The sequence below is a fragment of the Oncorhynchus mykiss genome, chromosome 2 (genome assembly GCF_013265735.2).
Source record: "Oncorhynchus mykiss isolate Arlee chromosome 2, USDA_OmykA_1.1, whole genome shotgun sequence".
Taxonomy (NCBI): Eukaryota; Metazoa; Chordata; class Actinopteri; order Salmoniformes; family Salmonidae; genus Oncorhynchus; species Oncorhynchus mykiss.
Genome location: NC_048566.1, coordinates 19,418,323 through 19,442,209, shown reverse-complemented (window position 1 = coordinate 19,442,209; position 23,887 = coordinate 19,418,323). Strand labels below are relative to the sequence as shown.

At 46.1% G+C, this 23,887-nt stretch overlaps 1 protein-coding gene across 1 annotated transcript in view; it reads right to left on the bottom strand.

Annotated features, from left to right (window-relative positions):
• Positions 1–8,578: 8,578 nt before the first annotated feature.
• Positions 8,579–23,887, bottom strand: part of LOC110534362 (voltage-dependent calcium channel gamma-7 subunit-like) — a 40,895-nt gene continuing 25,586 nt past the window's right edge. The window contains exons 4-6 of the mRNA XM_036940854.1: positions 21,285–21,425; positions 12,414–12,559; positions 8,579–9,825 (exon numbers count right to left, since the gene is read on the bottom strand). Of these exons, the coding sequence (XP_036796749.1) occupies positions 9,370–9,825; positions 12,414–12,559; positions 21,285–21,425 (743 nt within the window). The 3' untranslated portion in view covers positions 8,579–9,369. The remainder of the gene's footprint in view (positions 9,826–12,413; positions 12,560–21,284; positions 21,426–23,887) is intronic.

Here is a 23,887-nt window from a genome sequence, read left to right as displayed (position 1 = left end):
GAAAACCAGGGAATTTATTGAAAGTTCTTGAAATTTTGCAACATTAGTCCCACCTACACCCTCTGATGAAACAGCAGAGAGAAATAGACTTGGGGATGAGGGAACAGGGGAGAAGATTTCGGCGAGAGAAGAATGGGACCGAGGGAAAAGATAAACAAAATTGTCTCTACAAATTCTCTATTAAAATGTAATGATCATAATGGAGTGAATGATTGTAAAAGAAGACTGAATGGCAGGAGGAAAGAACAGTCACAGATATACCTGGTTCTAAAATGCATCCTTTGTCCTTGTCTTGTCCACATTCTGATTGTGCCTACATCTGTAGACAGGTGTAGACAACCAAAAGACCCATTGTGATCTGATTGTGATCAGATCATCATGCCCACCTCCGGAAGTAGTCAGACATACATTGTGGGCTCCTGAGTGGCACAGCGGTTTAAGGCACTGCATCTCAGTGCTAGGGGCGCCACTATAGACCCGAGTTAGATTCCAGGCTGGATCACAACCTGCTCTGATTGGGAGTCCCATAGGGCGGCACACAATTGGCCCAGCGTCGTTCGGGTTTGGCCGGGGTCTTACAATAAATAAATACATGTAATTTTGAAAGAATAGCTGTGTAATAATTTGCATAAAGGAAGGGACCAGGTAATCTGGTCACAATGCAGACACAGTGGACGGATAACAGACACATTTTAATACCATGTACAGACACATTTCTGGAAATATGGGCACAATCAGAATGTAGAAAGGATCAGGACAAAAGACCCATGTTAGCAACAGGTATAAACAGGGATAGAGAGAAAGAAAGAAAGAGTGAGGGCAGAGGGTTGAATAGTAAGAGATAATTACTACAGTCATCAATCCATATTTGATCAATTTAAAATTTGTAACTGTTTTTAGCTAGTGCTTTGAGCAAAAGGTATGAAAAGTGATTAATATAAAAGGTTATTATTAGGTCTACTATTTAATACATAAAGATAGGCTTATGAAAACAAGCAAATATGGTAAAGGTTGATGGACAATGTTGTCATCAATATTGGGCATCTCTGCTGACCATCATCCAAGCCATAGAAAAGGAAAGCATTAACAGAGTTTGACCTCAACCAAATCTTGACCAAAGTTACAGTGAAGGGGGTCAAAATGGTCACTCCTTTCTCTCCCTCTCTCAGCCTTATACTCACTCCTTTCTCTCCCTCTCTCAGCTGTATACTCACTCCTTTCTCTCCCCCTCTCAGCCTTCTACTCACTCATTTCTCTCCCTCTCTCAGCTGTATACTCACTCATTTCTCTCCCTCTCTCAGCCTTCTACTCACTCATTTCTCTCCCTCTCTCAGCCTTCTACTCACTCCTTTCTCTCCCCCTCTCAGCTGTATACTCACTCCTTTCTCTCCCTCTCTCAGCCTTCTACTCACTCATTTCTCTCCCTCTCTCAGCCTTATAATCACTCCTTTCTCACCCTCTCTCAGCCTTATACTCACTCCTTTCTCTCCCTCTCTCGGCTGTTTACTCACTCCTTTCTCTCCCTCTCTCAGCTGTAAACTCACTCCTTTCTCTCCATCTCTCAGCCTTCTACTCACTCCTTTCTCTCCCTCTCTCAGCTGTTTACTCACTCCTTTCTCTCCCTCTCTCAGCTGTATACTCACTCCTTTCTCTCCCTCTCTCAGCCTTCTACTCACTCCTTTCTCTCCCTCTCTCAGCTGTATACTCACTCCTTTCTCTCCCTCTCTCAGCCGTATACTCACTCCTTTCTCTCCCTCTCTCAGCTGCATACTCACTCCTTTCTCTCCCTCTATCAGCCTTATGTTCACTCCTTTCTCTCCCTCTCAGCCATATACTCACTCATTTCTCTCCCTCTCTCAGCCTTATACTCACTCCTTTCTCTCCCTCTCTCAGCCTTATACTCACTCCTTTCTCTCCCTCTCTCGGCTGTTTACTCACTCCTTTCTCTCCCTCTCTCAGCTGTATACTCACTCCTTTCTCTCCCTCTCTCAGCCTTCTACTGACTCCTTTCTCTCCCTCTCGGCTGTTTACTCACTCCTTTCTCTCCCTCACTCAGCTGTATACTCACTCCTTTCTCTCCCTCTCTTAGCCTTCTACTCACTCCTTTCTCTCCCTCTCTCAGCTGTATACTCACTCCTTTCTCTCCCTCTCTCAGCCTTATACTCACTCCTTTCTCTCCCTCTCTCAGCCTTATACTCACTCCTTTCTCTCCCTCTCTCGGCTGTTTACTCACTCCTTTCTCTCCCTCTCTCAGCTGTATACTCACTCCTTTCTCTCCCTCTCTCAGCCTTCTACTCACTCCTTTCTCTCCCTCTCTCAGCTGTATACTCAATCCTTTCTCTCCCTCTCTCAGCTGTATACTCACTCCTTTCTCTCCCTCTCTCAGCCTTATACTCACTCCTTTCTCTCCCTCTCTTGGCTGTTTACTCACTCCTTTTTCTCCCTCTCTCAGCTGTAAACTCACTCCTTTCTCTCCCTCTCGGCTGTTTACTCACTCCTTTCTCTCCTTCTCTCAGCTGTATACACACTCCTTTCCCTCCCTCTCTCAGCTGCATACTCACTCCTTTCCCCCCCTCCCTCAGCTATGAACTCACTACTTTCTCTCCCTCTCGGCTGTTTACTCACTCCTGTCTCTCCATCTCAGCCTTATACTCACTCCTTTCTCTTGCTCTCTCAGCCTTATATTCACTGCTTTCCCCCCCTCTCTCAGCCGTATATTCACTCCCTTCTCTCCCTCTCTCAGTCATGTACTCACTCCTTTCTCTCCCTCTCTCAGCTGTATACTCACTCGTTTCTCTCCCCCTCTCAGCTGTACACTCACTCCTTTCTCTCGCTCTCAGCCATATACTCACTAATTTCTCTCCCTCTCTCAGCCTTGTATTCATTCCTTTCTCTCCCTCTCTCAGCTGTATACTCACTCCGTTTTCTCCCTCTATCAGCTGTATACTCACTCCATTCTCTCCCTCTCTCAGCCTTATATTCACTCCTTTCTCTCCCTATCTCAGCCTTATACTCACTCCTTTCTCCCCCTCTCTCGGCTGTTTACTCACTCCTTTCTCTCAATCTCTCAGCCATATACTCACTAATTTCTCTCCCTCTCTCAGCCTTATACTCACCCCTTTCTCTCCCTTTCTCAGTTGTAAACTCACTCCTTTCTCTCCCTCTCTCAGCCTTATATGCACTCCTTTCTCTCCCTCTATCAGCCTTATATCCACTATTTTCTCTCCCTCTCACAGCCTTATATTCACTAATTTCTCTCCCTCTCAGCCATATACTCACTCCTTTCTCTCCCTCTCTCAGCCTTATATTCACTCCTTTCTCTCCCTCCCTCAGCCTTATATTCACTGCTTTCTCTCCCTCTCTCAGCCGTATATTCACTCCCTTCTCTCCCTCTCTCAGTCATATACTCACTCCTTTCTCTCCCTCTCTCAGCTGTATACTCACTCCTTTCTCTTGCTCTCAGCCATATACTCACTCCTTTCTCTCTCCCTCTCAGGCTTAAACTCACTCCTTTCTCTCTCCCTCGCAGCCTTATACTCACTCCTCTCACTCCCTCTCTCAGCCATATACTCACTCCTTTCTCTCCCTCTCTCAGCCTTATACTCACTCCTTTCTCTCCCTCTCTCAGCTGCATACTCACTCCTTTCTCTACCTCTCTCAACCTTATACTCACTCCTCTCTCTCACTCTCTCAGCTGTATACTCAATCCATTCTCTCCCTCTCTCAGCCTTATATTCACTCCTTTCTCTCCCTATCTCAGCCTTATACTCACTCCTTTCTCTCCCTCTCTCGGCTGTTTACTCACTCCTTTCTCTCAATCTCTCAGCCATATACTCAATAGTTTCTCTCCCTCTCTTAGCCTTATACTCACCCCTTTCTCTCCCTCTCTCAGTTGTATAGTCACTCCTTTCTCTCCCTCTCTCAGCCTTATATGCACTCCTTTCTCTCCCTCTATCAGCCGTATATTCACTATTTTCTCTCTCCCTCTCACAGCCTTATATTCACTCATTTCTCCCCCTCTCAGCCATATACTCACTCCTTTCTCTCCCTCTCTCAGCCTTATAGTCACACCTTTCTCTCCCTCTCTCAGCTGTATACTCACTCCTCTCACTCCCTCTCTCATCTGTATACTCATTCCTTTCTCTCCCTCTCTCAGCCTTATATTCACACATTTATCTCCCTCTCACAGCCTTATATTCACCAATTTCTCTCCCTCTCAGCCATATACTCACTCCTTTCTCTTCCTCTCTCAGCCTTGTATTCATTCCTTTCTCTCCCTCTCTCAGCTGTATACTCACTCCGTTTTCTCACTCTCTCAGCTGTATACTCACTACATTCTCTCCCTCTCTCAGCCTTATATTCACTTCTTTCTCTCCCTATCTCAGCCTTATACTCACTCCTTTCTCTCCCTCTCTCGGCTGTTTACTCACTCCTTTCTCTCAATCTCTCAGCCATATACTCACTCATTTCTCTCCCTCTCTCAGCCTTATACTCACCCCTTTCTCCCCCTCTCTCAGTTGAATACTCACTCCTTTCTCTCCCTCTCTCAGCCTTATATGCACTCCTTTCTCTCCCTCTATCAGCCTTATATTCAGTATTTTCTCTCCCTATCACAGCCTTATATTCACTCATTTCTCTCACTCTCAGCCATATACTCACTCCTTTCTCTCCCTCTCTCAGCTGTATACTCACTCCTTTCTCTCCCTCTCTCAGCCTTATATTAACTCCTTTCTCCCCCTCTCTCAGCGTTATATTCAAACCTTTTTCTCCCTCTCTCAGCCATATACTCACTCCTTTTTCTCCCTCTCTCAGCTGTATACTCACTCCTTTCCCTCACGCTCTCAGCTGTATACTCACTCCTTTCTCTCCGTTTCACAGCCTTGTATTCATTCCTTTCTCTCCCTATCTCAGCCTTATACTCACTCCTTTCTCTCCCTCTCTCGGCTGTTTACTCACTCCTTTCTCTCAATCTCTCAGCCATATACTCACTCATTTCTCTCCCTCTCTCAGCCTTATACTCACCCCTTTCTCTCCCTCTCTCAGTTGTATACTCACTCATTTCTCTCCCTCTCAGCCATATACTCACTCCTTTCTCTCCCTCTCTCAGCCTTATATTCACTCCTTTCTCTCCCTCTCTCAGCTGTATACTCACTCCTTTCTCTCCCTCTCTCAGCCTTATCTTCACTCCTTTCTCTCCCTCTCTCAGCTGTATACTCATTCCTTTCTCTCCCTCTCTCAGCTGTATACTCACTCATTTCTCTCCCTCTCTCAGTTGTATAGTCACTCCTTTCTCTCCCTCTCTTTGCCTTATATGCACTCCTTTCTCTCCCTCTATCAGCCTTATATTCACTATTTTCTCTCCATCTCACAGCCTTATATTCACTAATTTCTCTCCCTCTCAGCCATATACTCACTCCTTTCTCGCCCTCGCTCAGCCTTATATTCACTCCTTTCTCTCCCTCTCTCAGCTGTATACTCACTCCTCTCACTCCCTCTCTCAGCTGAATACTAATTCCTTTCTCTTCCTCTCTCAGCCTTATATTCACTCATTTCTCTCCCTCTCACAGCCTTATATTCACTCACTTCTCTCCCTCTCAGCCATATACTCACTCCTTTCTCTCCGTTTCACAGCCTTGTATTCATTCCTTTCTCTCCCTATCTCAGCCTTCTACTCACTCCTTTCTCTCCCTCTCTCGGCTGTTTACTCACTCCGTTCTATCAATCTCTCAGCCATATACTCACTCCTTTCTCTCCCTCTCTCAGCTGTATACTCACTCCTTTCTCTCCCTCTCTCAGCCTTATCTTCACTCCTTTCTCTCCCTCTCTCAGCTGTATACTCAATCCTTTCTCTCCCTCTCAGCCATATACTCACTCATTTCTCTCCCTCTCTCAGCCTTATATTCACCCCTTTCTCTCCCTCTCTCAGCTGTATACTCACTCCTTTCTCTCCCTCTCTCAGCCTTATATTCACTCCTTTCTCCCCCTCTCTCAGCGTTATATTCAAACCTTTTTCTCCCTCTCTCAGCCATATACTCACTCCTCTCACTCCCTCTCTCAGCCATATACTCACTCCTTTCTCTCCCTCTCTCAGCCTTATACTCACTCCTTTCTCTCACTCTCTCAGCTGCATACTCACTCCTTTCTCTACATCTCTCAACCTTATACTCACTCCTCTCTTTCACTCTCTCAGCTGTATACTCACTTCTTTCTCTCAGCTGTATACTTACTCCTTTTTCTCCCTCTATAAGCTGTATACTCACTCCATTCTCTCCCTCTCTCAGCCTTATACTCACTACTTTCTCTCCCTCTCTCGGCTGTTTACTCACTCCTTTCTCTCAATCTCTCAGCCATATACTCAATCATTTCTCTCCCTCTCTTAGCCTTATACTCACTCCTTCTCTCCCTCTCTCAGCTGTATACTCACACCTCTCACTCCCTCTCTCAGCTGTATACTCATTCCTTTCCCTCCCTATCTCAGCCTTCTATTCACTCATTTCTCCCCCCCCCTCTCAGCTGTAAACTCACTCCTTTCTCTCCCTCGCTCAGACTTATACTCACTCGTTTCTCCCCGTCTCAGCGTTATATTCTAACCTTTCTCTCCCTCTCAGCCATATACACAATCCTTTCTCTCCCTCTCCCAGACTTATATTCACTCCTTTCTCTTCCCTTCTCAGCTAAATACTCACTCCTTTCTCCCCTCTCTCAGCTGTATACTCATTCCTTTCTCTCCCTCTCTCAGCCTTCTACTCACTCCTTTCTCTCCCTCTCTCAGCTGTATACTCACTCCTTTCTCTCCTTCTCTCAGCCATATACTCACTGCTTTCTCTCCCTCTCTCAGCGTTATATTAAATCCTTTCTCTCCCTCTCTCAGCCTTATTTTCACTCCTTTCTCCCCCTCTCTCAGCGTTATATTCAAACCTTTCTCTCCCTCTCAACCATATACTCACTCCTTTCTCTCCGTTTCCCAGCCTTATATTCACTCCTTTCTCTTCCCCTCTCAGCTATAAACTCACTCCTTTCTCTCCCTCTCACAGCTGTATACTCCCTCCCTTTTCTCCCTCTCTCAGCTGTATACTCATGCTTTTCTCTCCCTCTCCCAGCCTTATATTCACTCCTTTCTCTCCCTCTCAGCCATATTTTCACTCCTTTCTCTCTCTCAGCTGTTTACTCACTCCTTTCTCTCCCTCTCTCAGCCTTATACTCACTCCTTTCTCTCACTCTCTCAGCCTTATACTCACTCCTTTCTCCCCCCTCTCAGCTGTAAACTCATTCCTTTCTCTCCCTCTCTCAGCCTTCTACTCACTCCTTTCTCTCCCTCTCTCAGCTGTATACTCACTCCTTTCTCTCCCTCTCTCAGCTATATACTCACTCCTTTCTCTCCCTCTCTCGGCTGTTTACTCACTCCTTTCTCTCCCTCTCAGCAATATACTCACTCCTTTCTCTCCCTCTCAGCCTTATACTCATTCCTTTCTCTCCCTCCCTCAGCCATATACTCACTCCTTTCTCTCCCTCTCTCAGCTCTATACTCACTCCTTTCTCTCCCTCACCTAATCATTCCTTCTTTCCTTCCTTGGAGCAATCCCTGATATGACATGACTGTGCCTGACTTGTGCTAGATTGGTGTCTTCATAAAGGGAAGAAGGCAGGAGCTTTGTAAAAGTATTAAAACAGACCCTCCTTCAATGGTAGTGTCAGAGTAGGACAATGACCAGCAGAGGACAGTAGTTACACATCGCCAGTCAGTGGGAGCATTGTAATAGTCTATAGTACCCTCCTCTCCTCTCCTCTCCTCTCCTCTCCTCTCCTCTCCTCTCCTCTCCTCTCCTCTCCTCTCCTCTCCTCTCCTCTCCTCTCCTCTCCTCTCCCCTCCTCTCCTCTCCTCTGCTCTCCTCTCCTCTCCTCTCCTCTCCTCTCCTCTCCTCTCCCCTCCCCTCCTCTCCTCTCCTCTCCTCTCCTCTCCTCTCCTCTCCTCTCCTCTCCTCTCCTCTCCTCTCCTCTCCTCTCCTCTCTTCTCCTCTCCCCTCCTCTCCTCTCCTCTCCTCTCCTCTCCTCTCCTCTCCTCTCCTCTCCTCTCCTCTATCTGTTCTTAGAGATATAGAACAGGAAAAAACAATATGACGGACGTATACCATGCTATTGATTTCTCCTGTTTAGTTCTTTCACATCGTACCAAACTGTTGAAACACCCCACTGGGCAAATCAACGTTGTTTCCACTTCATTTCAACCACACAATTTATGATGTTGACTCAACGTGGAAAACTGACTGGATTTGAGAAAAGTCATTAACATAAGGGAATTATGTATTTTCTTCACCCACCTAAATCCAATGTCAGGGTGACATTTTTGGTTGATTTCAGTTCTGTCACACTGTGTCAATTCACAGCAATTCAACAATATACAATACTTGTATATATTTGCAATAATATGTACATCATCAAGATCAAAATTAATTATCTTTAAAATATCATTCCACTCACTCCCCGGGTCACATATTCAGACTTCAGCTAGATATATAATATTATATCTACATATACAGTACAATTCTCCCCTATAGATTTCAGAACATTTTAACCGACATTCATATATTCTTACAGATATTCTAATATTGTTTTATTATTTTAACTCAAGTTATTATTATTATCATTACCATGGATAAGTATATGTATAAACCTATGCACATATAAGTGTGTAGGAGTGAAAGACAGTGCTTAGCGTTGTACATCTCAAGTGAATACAAATCCCTCATTTCCGCAGAACTGCGGTAGGTTCAGGTTTAGCTGCAGCCTCTCATTCTCCCTGTCTCTCCCTTTCTCCCTCTCTCCCTTTCTCCCTCTCTCTCCCCCTCTCATTGTCTCTCTCATTCTCTCTCCCTCTCCCTGTCTCTCCCTTTCTCCCTCTCAGCCCCTTTTGTCACAGATGCTAACCTCTAAAGTCTTTCAAGAAATCACATACTTTTTGCTCTGTCACTTTCTCTCCACCCCCCTCATCTCTCTATCCTTGACAACTCCTCCACCTCTCCTGAACCCTCTTTCTCTCTCTCTGCCCATCTCTCAGCTTTTAATACCAAATGTATGTTAACTCTAATCCCTGAATCCTTCTCCCTTTTCACACTTACTCCAGCTTTCTTGCTCTTCACACTTACTTTCTCCCTCCCTCTTTTCTGTCCATCTCCATCTCCAGCTGCCTGCATCTTCCTACCTCCATCTCCACCTCCCTCCATCTCCACCTCCCTCCATCTCTCTCCATCTCCCCCTATAGCATTACTCTCTCTATATATGTACTGTATATTGTATTTCATCATAAATGTGTGTGTGTCTATGGGAGTGATAGTCCACCATCAGCGCACCCCTGTCCCTTGCTCCCTCTCTCTAACAAGGGGAGGCGTCCATGTGCATGTGTGTGTGGTAATGAGGGGGGCCGGTGGAAGGGGGCATGGCCATGGCCTGGGAGTTACCGTGTGAGTGTTGGTGTTGAAGTGTGTGGGTGTTGTAGGCCCCAGACGGTGGGGGCATCTGGTAGCTAGCTCCAGAGGAGGACCCAGACCCAGGGCCCATGTTGGACCCCATGCCCCCACCTTGGTTGCCCTGCAGGGGGTTTTTGGTGGGCTGCGGGGGGGTCTGGTTGATCTGGATGGAGATGTCGCTGGAGGCCCGGGAGTCACTGCGGCCCCTCTTAGGAGGAGGCCAGGTCTCAGGGTGGAGGAACTGGCCGCTGTAGTCGCTGCACTCAGACAGACGGGGGCGGTAGAGGGCTGGGTGGGGGCGGTACATCTCCTCCTCAGCATAACGCTTCATAAACAGATAGACTGACATCACCCCAGCCCCCTGACAGGAGAGAGAGATAGAGAGAGGGAGAGTTATGCAGGGATCAAAAGGTTTGAAAGAAAAGGGAACAAGTAGAGGGGATAAATGTAGTGGGGAGGAGGTGGAAAAGAAAGTGAGTCGAGGGGATTAGTGAGCAATGGAGTAAGAGGAAGAGAGAGAGAGAGAGAGAGAGAGAGAGCAATGTGAGGACAAGAGGCAAGACGAGGAAAGAGGAGGAGTAGCAGGAGCAGAAGGATTGGAGCACACTGAGCTGTCCATTGCACCACATTAGTGTAGTAATGCTGACGATGTGAGAGAGGCAGGGTGGGGGATGGAGGGAGAGATGGGTGAAACGAGCAGAGAACATCACACAACACTGCACCGCTAACACACACACACACACACACACACACACACACACACACACACACACACACACACACACACACACACACACACACACACACACACACACACACACACACACACACACACACACACACACACACACAGAGAGAGAGAGGGAGAGAGAGAGAAGACTACTGCACTGCTACAGTATGTCAACATCCCCACTGACACCCCATTCTATCCCCAGAATACTAATCCTAACTAGCTCATTGTGTATTCAGCAGTGTTCTCCTATCTTCTCTGCAGCAAAGTACAACAACAGTCCACTCTTCATATATGCCATGTCTTAGAACTGTCATGAATGTTTGAACTAAACTAGAGTATGCAGATGTACAGAGCAAGTACTGAAACAAAGACTGTATTTGAGTTAGGAGTGATGAACTATACTGTACTTAAACAGAGTTTGCACTCATCTGATGGGCACATAAGGAGTTGACAGTCAGTGGAATTAAAATTCATATCCATAATCACACACACCCACACGGACACACGGACACACATACGCACATGCACACGCAAGCACACACACACTCCTCTCCCCCTGATTGGCTATGACAACAGAGAGAGAGAGGGCGAGTAAAGTAGAGTTGCTCCTCTGAACTCTCAACTCTGACAGGACGGGGGTAAAGAAGAGGTGCTCCTCTGAACTCTCCACTCTGACAGGACGGGGGCAAAGAAGGGTTTCTCCTCTGAACTCTCCACTCTGACAGGACGGGGGTAAAGAAGAGGTGCTCCTCTGAACTCTCCACTCTGACAGGACGGTGGTAAAGAAGAGGTGCTCCTCTGAACTCTCCACTCTGACAGGACGGGGGTAAAGAAGAGGTGCTCCTCTGAACTCTCCACTCTGACAGGACGGGGGTCAAGAAGGGTTGCTCCTCTGAACTCTCCACTCTGACAGGACGGGGGTAAAGAAGAGGTGCTCCTCTGAACTCTCCACTCTGACAGGACGGGGGTCAAGAAGGGTTGCTCCTCTGAACTCTCCACTCTGACAGGACGGGGGTAAAGAAGGGTTGCTCCTCTGAACTCTCCACTCTGATAGGACGGGGGTAAAGAAGAGGTGCTCCTCTGAACTCTCCACTCTGACAGGACGGTGGTAAAGAAGAGGTGCTCCTCTGAACTCTCCACTCTGACAGGACGGGGGTAAAGAAGAGGTGCTCCTCTGAACTCTCCACTCTGACAGGACGGGGGTCAAGAAGGGTTGCTCCTCTGAACTCTCCACTCTGACAGGACGGGGGTAAAGAAGAGGTGCTCCTCTGAACTCTCCACTCTGACAGGACGGGGGTCAAGAAGGGTTGCTCCTCTGAACTCTCCACTCTGACAGGACGGGGGTAAAGAAGGGTTGCTCCTCTGAACTCTCCACTCTGATAGGACGGGGGTAAAGAAGTGGTGCTCCTCTGAACTCTCCACTCTGACAGGACAGGGGTAAAGAAGGGTTACTCCTCTGAACTCTCCACTCTGACAGGACAGGGGTAAAGAAGTGGTGCTCCTCTGAACTCTCCACTCTGACAGGACAGGGGTAAAGAAGGGTTGCTCCTCTGAACTCTCCACTCTGACAGGACAGGGGTAAAGAAGGGTTGCTCCTCTGAACTGTGTCCACTCTGACAGGACGGGGGTAAAGAAGGGTTGCTCCTCTGAACTCTCCACTCTGTCCCATCAGCGCTTATCACACACAGGACAGAAGATGGCTGACAGCCACAGGAATACCCAGAGGTACAGGTTCTTCCTCAACACCTGCATACAGAACATCTCAGTACAGATAGACTGTGCAGAAGTTTACATTTAGAATGACTGATTTAGAATGTATAGAGAATAGTAGTATTTTGCAGAGGCATCATAATTTTTCCTGCCTCAAATTTTGCCTTGACTTTGCAAGTCATAGTGATTTAAATGTATGGCTCCCTAGGACCTAAATTATAGCTGTACTTTCCCAGCATATTGCAGTGTAATGAGTGTTGTGATGAGTGTTGTAGGGAGGCTTGCCTCAGCCGGCACGACACTGTGGCTTTCAGATGGATAGGTCAGCTGGGCACCCCGGGCAGCACAGCAGTGGCACTAATGACGTCTCCTCACACCCCCCACCACCTGCCCCCCTACCACACACACATGCACACAAGTGCATACACACACACACACACACACACACACACACACACACACACACACACACACACACACACACACACACACACACATATGCTGACCTCCTTGAGTAGGAAGGAGGAGGCTGCGAAGGCAAACGACCAGCCGTAGTGGTAGTTGAAGAACTGTTCAGGCTCCCTCGGTCTGTTCATTACTTCATCATTAATACTGGAGATGTAGAGCACCAGCCCCACCACCAGACTCAGGCCTGGAGAGGGAGGGAGAGACAGAGGGGGGGGGGGGGGGGGGGGGGGAGGGAGGAAGAGAAGGAGTGAGGGAGAGAGGTAGGGAGGGAGGAAGAGAAGGAGGGAGGGAGAGAGAGAGAGAGAGGGGGGGGGGGCGGAGGGAGGGAGGCAGAGAAGGAGGGAGGGAGAGAGAGAGAGCGAGGGGGACGGAGGGAGGAAGAGAAGGAGGAAGGGAGAGAGAGAGAGGGAGGGAGGGAGGGAGGGGTAGGGGAGAGAGAGAAAGAAGGTGATAGAGGGAGCGAGAGAGAGAGAGGGAGAGGGAGGGAGGGAGAGAGAGAGAAAGAGGGAAGAAGAGAAGGATGGAGTTGGGAGGGAGAGAAAGAGAGGAGAGAGAGAGAGAGGTAGGGGGAGAGAGAAAGAAAGAAGGGGAGGGAGGGATAGCGAGAAAGAGGGAGGAAGAGAAGGATGGAGGTGGGAGGGAGGGAGAGAAAGAGAGAAGGAGAGAGAGAGTGATAGAGGGAGAGAGAGAAAGAAGACATTAACGCTGACACCCTGAGAGAGAGAGAGAGAGAGAGCGAGAGAGAGAGAGAGAGAGAGAGAGAGTGGTGTTGATGGTATCCTCAATGAAATGATCAAATATACAGACAACAAATTCCAATTGGCTATACTAAAACTCTTTAACATCATCCTTAGCTCTGGCATCTTCCCTAATATTTGGAACCAAGGACTGATCACCCAATCCACAAAAGTGGAGACAAATTTGACCCCAATAACTACCGTGGAATATGTGTCAACAGTAACCTTGGGAAAATCCTCTGCATTATCATTAACAGCAGACTCGTACATTTCCTCAATGAAAACAATGTACTGAGCAAATGTCAAACTGTCTTTTTACCAAATTACCGTGTATTCACCCTACACACCCTAATTGACAACCAAACAAACCAAAACAAAGGCAAAGTCTTCTCATGCTTTGTTGATTTCAAAAAAGCCTTCGACTCAATTTGGCATGAGGGTCTGCTATACAAACTGATGGAAAGTGGTGTTGGGGGTAAAACATATGACTTTATAAAATCCATGTACACAAACAACAAGTGTGCGGTTAAAATTGGCAAAAACACACACATTTCTTCACACAGGGTCGTGGGGTTAGACAGGGATGCAGCTTAAACCCCACCCTCTTCAACATATATATCAACGAATTGGCCCGGGCACTAGAAAAGTCTGCAGCACCCGGCCTCCCCCTGCTAGAATCCGAAGTCAAATGTCTACTGTTTGCTGATGATCTGGTGCTTCTGTCACCAACCAAGGATGGCCTACAGCAGCACCTAGATCTTATGCACAGATTCTGTCAGACCTGGGCCCTGACAGTAAATCTCAGTAAGACCAAAATAATGGTGTTCCAAAAAAGGTCCAGTCACCAGGACCACAAATATAAATTCCATCTAGACAGCGTTGCCCTAGAGCACACAAAAAACTATACATACCTTGGCCTAAACATCAGCGCCACAGGTAACTTCCACAAAGCTGTGAACGATCTGAGAGACAAGGCAAGAAGGGCATTCTATGCCATCAAAAGGAACATAAATTTCAATATACCAATTAGGATTTGGCTAAAAATACTTGAATCAGTCATAGAGCCCATTGCCCTTTATGGTTGTGAGGTCTGGGGACCGCTCACCAAATTGAGACTCTGCACGCAGAATTCTGCAAAAATATCCTCCGTGTACAACGTAGAACACCAAATAATGCATGCAGAGCAGAATTAGGCCGATACCCACTAATTATCAAAATCCAGAAAAGAGCCGTTAAATTCTATAACCACCTAAAAGGAAACGATTCCCAAACCTTCCATAACAAAGCCATCACCTACAGAGAGATGAACCTGGAGAAGAGTCCCCTAAGCAAGCTGGTCCTGGGGCTCTGTTCACAAACACAAACACACCCTACAGAGCCCCAGGACAACATCACAATTAGACCCAACCAAATCATGAGAAAACAAAAAGATAATTACTTGACACATTGGAAAGAATTAACAAAAAAACAGAGCAAACTAGAATGCTATTTGGCCCTACACAGAGAGTACACAGCGGCGGAATACCTGACCACTGTGACTGACCCAAAATTAAGGAAAGCTTTGACTATGCACAGACTCAGTGAGCATGGCCTTGCTATTGAGAAAGGCCGCCGTAGGCAGACATGGCTCTCAAGAGAAGACAGGCTATGTGCTCACTGCCCACAAAATGAGGTGGAAACTGAGCTGCACTTCCTAACCTCCTGCCCAATGTATGACCATATTAGAGAGACATATTTCCCTCAGATTACACAGATCCACAAAGAATTCGAAAACAAATCCATTTTTGAAAAACTCCCATATCTACTGGGTGAAATTCCACAGTGTGCCATCACAGCAGCAAGATTTGTGACCTGTTGCCATGAGAAAAGGGCAACCAGTGAAGAACAAACACCATTTTAAATACAACCCATATTTACACTTATTTATTTTATCTTGTGTCCTTTAACCATTTGTACATTGTTAAAACACTGTATATATAAAATATGCCATTTGTAATGTCTTTATTGTTTTGAAACTTCTGTATGTGTAATGTTTACTGTTAATTTGTATTGTTTTTCACTTTATATATTCACTTTATATATTATCTACCTCACTTGCTTTGGCAATGTTAACACATGTTTCCCATGCCAATAAAGCCCTTGAATTGAATTGAGAGAGAGAGAAAGAGAGAAAGAGAGAGAGAGAGAGAGAGAGAGAAAAAAAAAAAAAAAAAAAAGAGAGAGAGAGAGAGAGAGAGAGAGAGCAGGACATTACCACTGACACCCTAAGAGAGAGAGAGAGAGAGAGAGAGAGAGGGATAGAGAGCAGCAGGACATTACCACTGACACCACCAGCAACAAAGACAAGGAAGAGAGGGGGCGAAAGTGAAAGGAATATAGCGAATAACAATGACACTAAAAGACAGAGAGAGGATTCTGAGGGAGGAAAGTGTGTGTGTGTGAGAGAGAGAGAGATTACCGTACGACAGACCACATATTCACCCTGCACACCCTAATTGACAAACAAACAAACCAAAACAAGGCAAAGTCTTCTCATGCTTAGTTGATTTCAAAAAAGCTTTTGACTCAGTTTGGCACGAGGGTCCGCTATACAAATTGATGCAAAGTGATGTTTGCGGAAAAACATACAACATTATAAAATCCATGCACACAAACAACAAGTGCATATTTTATAATTGGCAAAAAACACATATTTCTATCCACAGGACTGTGGAGTGAGACAGGGATGCAGCTTAAGCCTCACCCTCTTCATCATATATATCAACGAATTGGCGAGGACACTAGAACAGTCTGCAGCACCCGGCCTCATCCTACTAGAATCTGAAGTGAAATGTCTACTGTTTGCTGATGATCTGGTGCTTCTGTCCCCAACCAAGGAGGTCCTACAGCAGCACCTAGATCTTCTGCACAGATTCTGTCAGACTTGGGCCCTGACAGTAAATCTCAGTAAATCTCAGTAAGATAAAAAATAATGGTGTTCCAAAAAAGGACCAGTTGCCAGGACCACAAATAAAAATTCCATCTAGACAGCGTTGCTCTAGAGCACACAAAAACTATACATACCTCGGCCTAAACATCAGTGCCACAGGTAACCACCACAAAACCTTGAACGAGCTGAGAGACAAAGCAAGAAGGGCCTTCCATGCCATCAAAAGGAACATAAAATTCGACATACCAATTAGGATCTGTAAAAATACTTGAATCAGTTATAGAACCCTTTGCCTATTATGGTTGTGAGGTCTGGGGTCCGCTCACCAACCAAGAATTCACAAAATGGAACAAACAACAGATTGACACTCTGCATGCAGAATTCTGCAAAAATATCCTCTGTGTACAACGTAAACCACCAAATAATGTATGCAGAGCAGAATTAGGCCGATACCCACTAATTATCAAAATCCAGAAAAGAGCTGTTAAATTGTACAACCACCTAAAATGAAGCGATTCCCAAACCTTCCATAACAAAGCCATCACCTACAGAGAGATGAACCTGGAGAAGAGTCCTCACAAACACAAACACTCCACACAGAGCCCCAGGACAGCAACACATGTAGACCCAACCAAATCATGAGAAAACAAAAATATAATTACTTGACATATTGGAAAGAATTACAAAAAAAACAGAGCAAACTAGAATGCTGTTTGGCCCTAAACAGAGAGTACACAGTGGCAGCATAGCCTTGCCATTTGAGAGAGGCTGCCGTAGGCAGACCTGGCTCTCAAGAGAAGACAGGCTATGTGCACACTGCCCACAAAATTATATGGAAACTGAGCTGCACTTCCTAACCTCCTGCCAAATGTATGACCATATTAGAGACACATATTTCCCTCAGATTACACAGATCCACAAAGAATTTGAAACCAAACCCAATTTTGATAAACTCCCACAGTGTGCCATCACTGCAGCAAGATGTGTGACCTGTTGCCACAAGAAAAGGGAAGAACAAACTAATTATGTTTATTTATTTTCCATTTTGTACTTTTTAAAATTTTACCCTCTAATTTCATGGTATCCAATTGCTGGTAGTTACTGTCTTGTCTCATCGCCACAACTCCCACGAGGACTCGGGAGAGACGAAGGTCGAGAGCCATGCGTCCTCTGAAACACAACCCAACCAAGCCGCACTGCTTCTTAACACAGCGCGCATCCAACCAGGAAGCCAGCTGCACCAATGTGTCAGAGGAAACACCGTACACCTAGAACCTTACATTTTGTACTTTAACTATTTGCACATCGCTACAACACTGTATATAGACATAATAAGACATTTGACATGTCTTTACTTTTTTCGAACTTGTGTGTAATGTTAACTGTTCATTTTTATTGTTTATTTCACTTTTGTTTATTATCTACTTCACTTGCCTTGGCAATATTAACAGATGCTTCCCATGCGAATAAAGCCCTTAAACTGAATTGTTTTGAGAGAGAGAGAGTGAGTGAGTGAGGACCCCCATTCAAAATGATATGGCAGAGGACAGGACACTAAGCCAGTCCCCTATAGCTGTGATGCTCTGTGTATGCTGTAAGACCTTTCTGTGGGATATAGACACCGAGCAGCTTTCAGTAAAGAGTTAGAGAAGACCTTCCTCATTGGAAAAACTCCACATACAACATTAAAATACCACTCTTCTGAGCAAACCATTTATACAACATTAAAATGCATGTGATGCCCCATATGTGAAAAATGTACCATTAGAACGCACGTAGAGCCACATACATATATGGTGTATGAGCATCTGTTCTGTACACCGGGAGACTGTCAGTCAGTATAGGCTGTGAATGTAAAAGGAAAGTGCATGGAAACCATGTCCAGTTATAACGTAGAGGTTCATCATCTTTACCTAAATAAGTAACACTGGCATACGAAAATACACTCACTCACCCACATACAGAGAGAGAGAGATAGAGAGAGAGAGAGAGAGAGAGAGAGAGAGAGAGAGAGAGAGAGCATGCAAGGGGGCCAGGACCGAGAGTGCGAAACGCTGCTGTGTTACAAACAAACCACAACAAAGGCAGGAATGTGATTATAATGACTGCTTTTTGGCCTTAAATAATATACCTGTTTTTCCTAACATATCATAGGTGAATTGTTATGTTTTGAGTGCCATTCTTGATATCTTCTCATCTCTCTCTCTCTTTCATAGAGAGAAAAGGGAGCTCCCTCATCACTGCTGCCTCCTGGTCAGGAGAGTGAACTACAAAGCAGAAAAGTCCCCAAACAGCTTCACAGAGGATAGATATTTCTCTGATTTACAATACTGTTAGGAATTTTATGAATAATGACTAAACAATATCTACATTTTAAATAGAACTATAACTAATTAAACTCTACTCTGTTTTATTATATCTGATTAATAATATTAATTCATAAGGAAGGGATTGTGGAGCATGAAACAGGGGTTAATTAAATAAAATAAATACCATTCCAGCCAGGTTGGAGGAGACTGGAATTTTGGGTACTTAAGTAAGCAAAAAGGGTTGTTAACCTATGGTTGAACCGACTCAACTTAGCTCTGGGATGTGTAGATAAGGCAGTGTGTGTTTTCTTAGGTTTTCCATTAGCTGGAACTGTCTGCTGAATGGTGATGGATGAAGACTTCAAAAGTTTAACCTCGATTTAACTGTGTGTCTGGAGTGAGAGAGAGAAGGGGTGGGAATAAACTTTTGAACTGTTGGGAGAAAGGACGTTTTATAACCTATGACGTCATATTTTGTATATAAACTGTTGTTCGTGGTTTCATGGCAGCGCGCTCCGAGAATAAATACTATTATCTAATTTTGATAAGACTGGTCTCTGTCTAATTTATGCAAATAGGAATCTTACAAATTCTTATAAAATAGACTGAGGGATTTAATTAATGTACAATCAATAGGAATTATGAAATTCCAGTGACAAATACAAAATACAGTACCAGTCAAAATGTTTGGACACACCTACTCATTCTAGGATTTTCTTAATTTGTACTATTTTCTACATTTTTACATTGTAGTGAAGATATCAACACTATGAAATAACACATATGGAATCATATAGTAACAAAAAAAGTGTTCACCAAATCCAAATATGTTTTAGATTGTGAATTCTTCAAACTAGCCACCTTTTGCCTTGATAACAGGTTTGCACACCCTTGGCATTCTCTCAACCACATTCACCTGGAATGCTTTTTCAACAGTCTTGAAGGAGTTCCCACATGCTGAGCACTTGTTGGCTGCTTTTCCTTCACTCTGTGGTCCAACTCATCCCAAACCATCTCAATTGGGTTGAGGTTGGGTGATCGTGGAGGCCAGGTCTGATGCAGCAGTCCATCACTCTCTTTCTTGGTTAAATAGCCCTTACACAGCCTGGTGGTGTGTTGGGTCATTGTCCTGTTGAAAAACAAATGATAGTCCCTCTAAGCGGAAACCAGATTGGATGGCGTATCACTGCAGAATGCTGTGGTAGCCATGCTGGTTAAGTGTGCCTTGAATTGTAAATAAATCACAGACAGTGTCACCAGCAAAGCACCCCCACACCATCACACCTCCTCTATGCTTCACGGTGGGAACCACACATGAAGAGATCATCCGTTCGCCTACTCTCACAAAGACATGGTGGTTGGAACCAAAAATCTCAAATTTGGACTCATCAGACCAAAGGACAGATAATTTCCCACCGGTCTGGAGTCTGCTCATGTTTCTTGGCCCAAGCAAGTCTCTTCTTCTTATTGGTGTCATTTGGATGTGGTTTCTTTACAGCAATTCGGCCATGAACGCCTGATTCAGGCAGACTCCATTGAACAGTGGATGTTGAGATGAGTCTGTGGCGGTCCCCATGAGAGCCAGTTTCATCATAGCGCTTGATGGTTTTTGCGACAGCACTTGAAGATACTTTCAAAGATCTTGAAATTTTCCAGATTGACTGACCTTCATGTATTAAAGTAATAATGGACTGTCGTTTCTCTTATTTGAGCTGTTCTTGTCATAATATGGACTTGGTATTTTACCAATAGAGCTTTCTTCTGTATTCCACCCCTACCTTGTCACAACACAACTGATTGGCTCAAACTCATTAAGAATAAATACCTCAAATAAATACCACTAAATACCACACCGGTTAATTGAAATGTATTCCAGGTCACTACCTCATGAAGCTAGTTGAGAGAATACCAATAGTCTGCAAAGCTGTCATCAAGGCAAAAGGTGGCTACTGATGGAATCTGAAATATAAAATATATTTTGACTGGTTTAACACTGTTTTGGTTACTACATGATTCCATATGTGTTATTTCATAGTGTTGATGTCTTCATTATTATTCTACTATGTAGAAAATAGTAAAAATAAAGAACAACCATGTAATGAGCAGGTATGTCCAAACTTTTGACTGGTACTGTATGTAGACACATTTTAGAAGGAACCATTGTCAACAGAAATTCCTGATGACACCAGTGATTGTTCTGCTCAACATGACCTTATTCAGAGATATTATTTGCAGTAATAATGGTCAGAACCTGTTCAGGTGGTACAGGAGACATCCAAAAGTAAAAATAGAGCAATGATGGAGTGGCTAGGCTGAAACAGGATGAAGACAGCAATAATCAATCACAGTTGGAAGGAGACAGAAGGGGCCAGATATGAATCACCACACACTGATAAGCCTTGTTCAAATTAACATGATTGGCCTATTTACCTGAGAGAATGGATGAAGGCAGTAATAATGTAGGCCAGATGGATTGGCCTATTTACCTGAGAGGATGGATGAAGGCAGTAATAATGTAGGCCAGATGGATTGGCCTATTTACCTGAGAGGATGTATGAAGGCAGTAATAATCTAGGCCAGATGGAGTGGCCTATTTGCCTGAGAGGATGGATGAAGGCAGTAATAATCAAGGCCAGATGGAGTGGCCTCTCTACCTGACAGGATGGATGAAGGCAATAATAATCAAGGCCAGATGGAGGGGCCTATCTACCTGAGAGGATGGATGAAGGCAGTACTAATCAAGGCCAGATGGAGTGGCCTATCTACCTGAGAGGATGGATGAAGGCAGTAATAATCAAGGCCAGATGGAGTGGCCTATCTACCTGAGAGGATGGATGAAGGCAGTAATAATCAAGGCCAGATGGAGTGGCCTATCTACCTGAGAGGATGGATGAAGGCAGTAATAATCAAGGCCAGATGGAGTGGCCTATCTACCTGAGAGGATGAAGAAGATCCCGGAGACGAAGGCCAGGATGGTGCGCTGGGGCCGTATGTGTCCGATGTTACTGATGACAAAGGCCGTGAAGACGAAGAGCAGAGACACCATGGGGAACGGAGTGGCCGTCCGCACCATCTCTACAGGGTCACAGTGTTAGAGGTTAGAGGTCATAGCAGAGACACCATGGGGAATGGAGTGGATGTCCGCACCATCTCTAGAGGGTCACAGTGTTAGAGGTTAGAGGTCATAGCAGAGACACCATGGGGAACGGAGTGGCTGTCCACACCATCTCTACAGGGTCACAGTGTTAGAGGTCATAGCAGAGACACCATGGGGAACGGAGTGGCTGTCCGCACCATCTCTACAGGGTCACAGTGTTAGAGGTTAGAGGTCATAGCAGAGACACCATGGGAAATGGAGTGGCTGTCCGCGCCATCTCTACAGGGTCACAGTGTTAGAGGTTAGAGGTCATAGCAGAGACACCATGGGGAACAGAGTGGCCGTCCGCACCATCTCTACAGGGTCACAGTGTTAGAGGTTAGAGGTCATAGCAGAGACACCATGGGGAACAGAGTGGCCGTCCGCACCATCTCTACAGGGTCACAGTGTTAGAGGTTAGAGGTCATAGCAGAGACACCATGGGAAATGGAGTGGCTGTCCGTGCCATCTCTACAGGGTCACAGTGTTAGAGGTTAGAGGTCATAGCAGAGACACCATGGGGAACGGAGTGGCCGTCCGCACCATCTCTACAGGGTCACAGTGTTAGATGTTAGAGGTCATAGCAGAGACACCATGGGAAATGGAGTGGCTGTCCGCGCCATCTCTACAGGGACACAGTGTTAGAGGTTAGATAGAGGTCATAGCAGAGACACCATGGGGAACGGAGTGGCCGTCCGCGCCATCTCTACAGGGTCACAGTGTTAGAGGTTAGAGGTCATAGCAGAGACACCATGGGGAATGGAGTGGCTGTCCGCACCATCTCTACAGGTTCACAGTGTTAGAGGTCATAGCAGAGACACCATGGGGAACGGAGTGGCCGTCCGCACCATCTCTACAGGGTCACAGTGTTAGAGGTCATAGCAGAGACACCATGGGGAACGGAGTGGCCGTCCGCACCATCTCTACAGGGTCACAGTGTTAGAGGTTAGAGGTCATAGCAGAGACACCATGGGGAATGGAGTGGCCGTCCGCACCATCTCTACAGGGTCACAGTGTTAGAGGTCATAGCAGAGACACCATGGGGAACGGAGTGGCCGTCCGCACCATCTCTACAGGGTCACAGTGTTAGAGGTTAGAGGTCATAGCAGAGACACCATGGGGAACGGAGTGGCTGTCCGCGCCATCTCTACAGGGTCACAGTGTTAGAGGTTAGAGGTCATAGCAGAGACACCATGGGGAATGGAGTGGCTGTCCGCACCATCTCTACAGGGTCACAGTGTTGGAGGTTAGAGGTCATAGCAGAGACACCATGGGGAACGGAGTGGCCTTCCGCACCATCTCTACAGGGTCACAGTGTTAGAGGTCATAGCAGAGACACCATGGGGAACGGAATGGCCGTCCGCACCATCTCTACAGGGTCACAGTGTTAGAGGTTAGAGGTCATAGCAGAGACACCATGGGGAACGGAGTGGCTGTCTGCACCATCTCTACAGGGTCACAGTGTTAGAGGTTAGAGGTCATAGCAGAGACACCATGGGGAATGGAGTGGCCGTCCGCACCATCTCTACAGGGTCACAGTGTTAGAGGTTAGAGGTCATAGCAGAGACACCATGGGGAACAGAGTGGCCGTCCGCACCATCTCTACAGGGTCACAGTGTTAGAGGTTAGAGGTCATAGCAGAGACACCATGGGAAATGGAGTGGCTGTCCGTGCCATCTCTACAGGGTCACAGTGTTAGAGGTTAGAGGTCATAGCAGAGACACCATGGGGAACGGAGTGGCCGTCCGCACCATCTCTACAGGGTCACAGTGTTAGATGTTAGAGGTCATAGCAGAGACACCATGGGAAAAGGAGTGGCTGTCCGCGCCATCTCTACAGGGACACAGTGTTAGAGGTTAGATAGAGGTCATAGCAGAGACACCATGGGGAACGGAGTGGCCGTCCGCGCCATCTCTACAGGGTCACAGTGTTAGAGGTTAGAGGTCATAGCAGAGACACCATGGGGAATGGAGTGGCTGTCCGCACCATCTCTACAGGTTCACAGTGTTAGAGGTCATAGCAGAGACACCATGGGGAACGGAGTGGCCGTCCGCACCATCTCAACAGGGTCACAGTGTTAGAGGTCATAGCAGAGACACCATGGGGAACGGAGTGGCCGTCCGCACCATCTCTACAGGGTCACAGTGTTAGAGGTTAGAGGTCATAGCAGAGACACCATGGGGAATGGAGTGGCCGTCCGCACCATCTCTACAGGGTCACAGTGTTAGAGGTCATAGCAGAGACACCATGGGGAACGGAGTGGCCGTCCGCACCATCTCTACAGGGTCACAGTGTTAGAGGTTAGAGGTCATAGCAGAGACACCATGGGGAACGGAGTGGCTGTCCGCGCCATCTCTACAGGGTCACAGTGTTAGAGGTTAGAGGTCATAGCAGAGACACC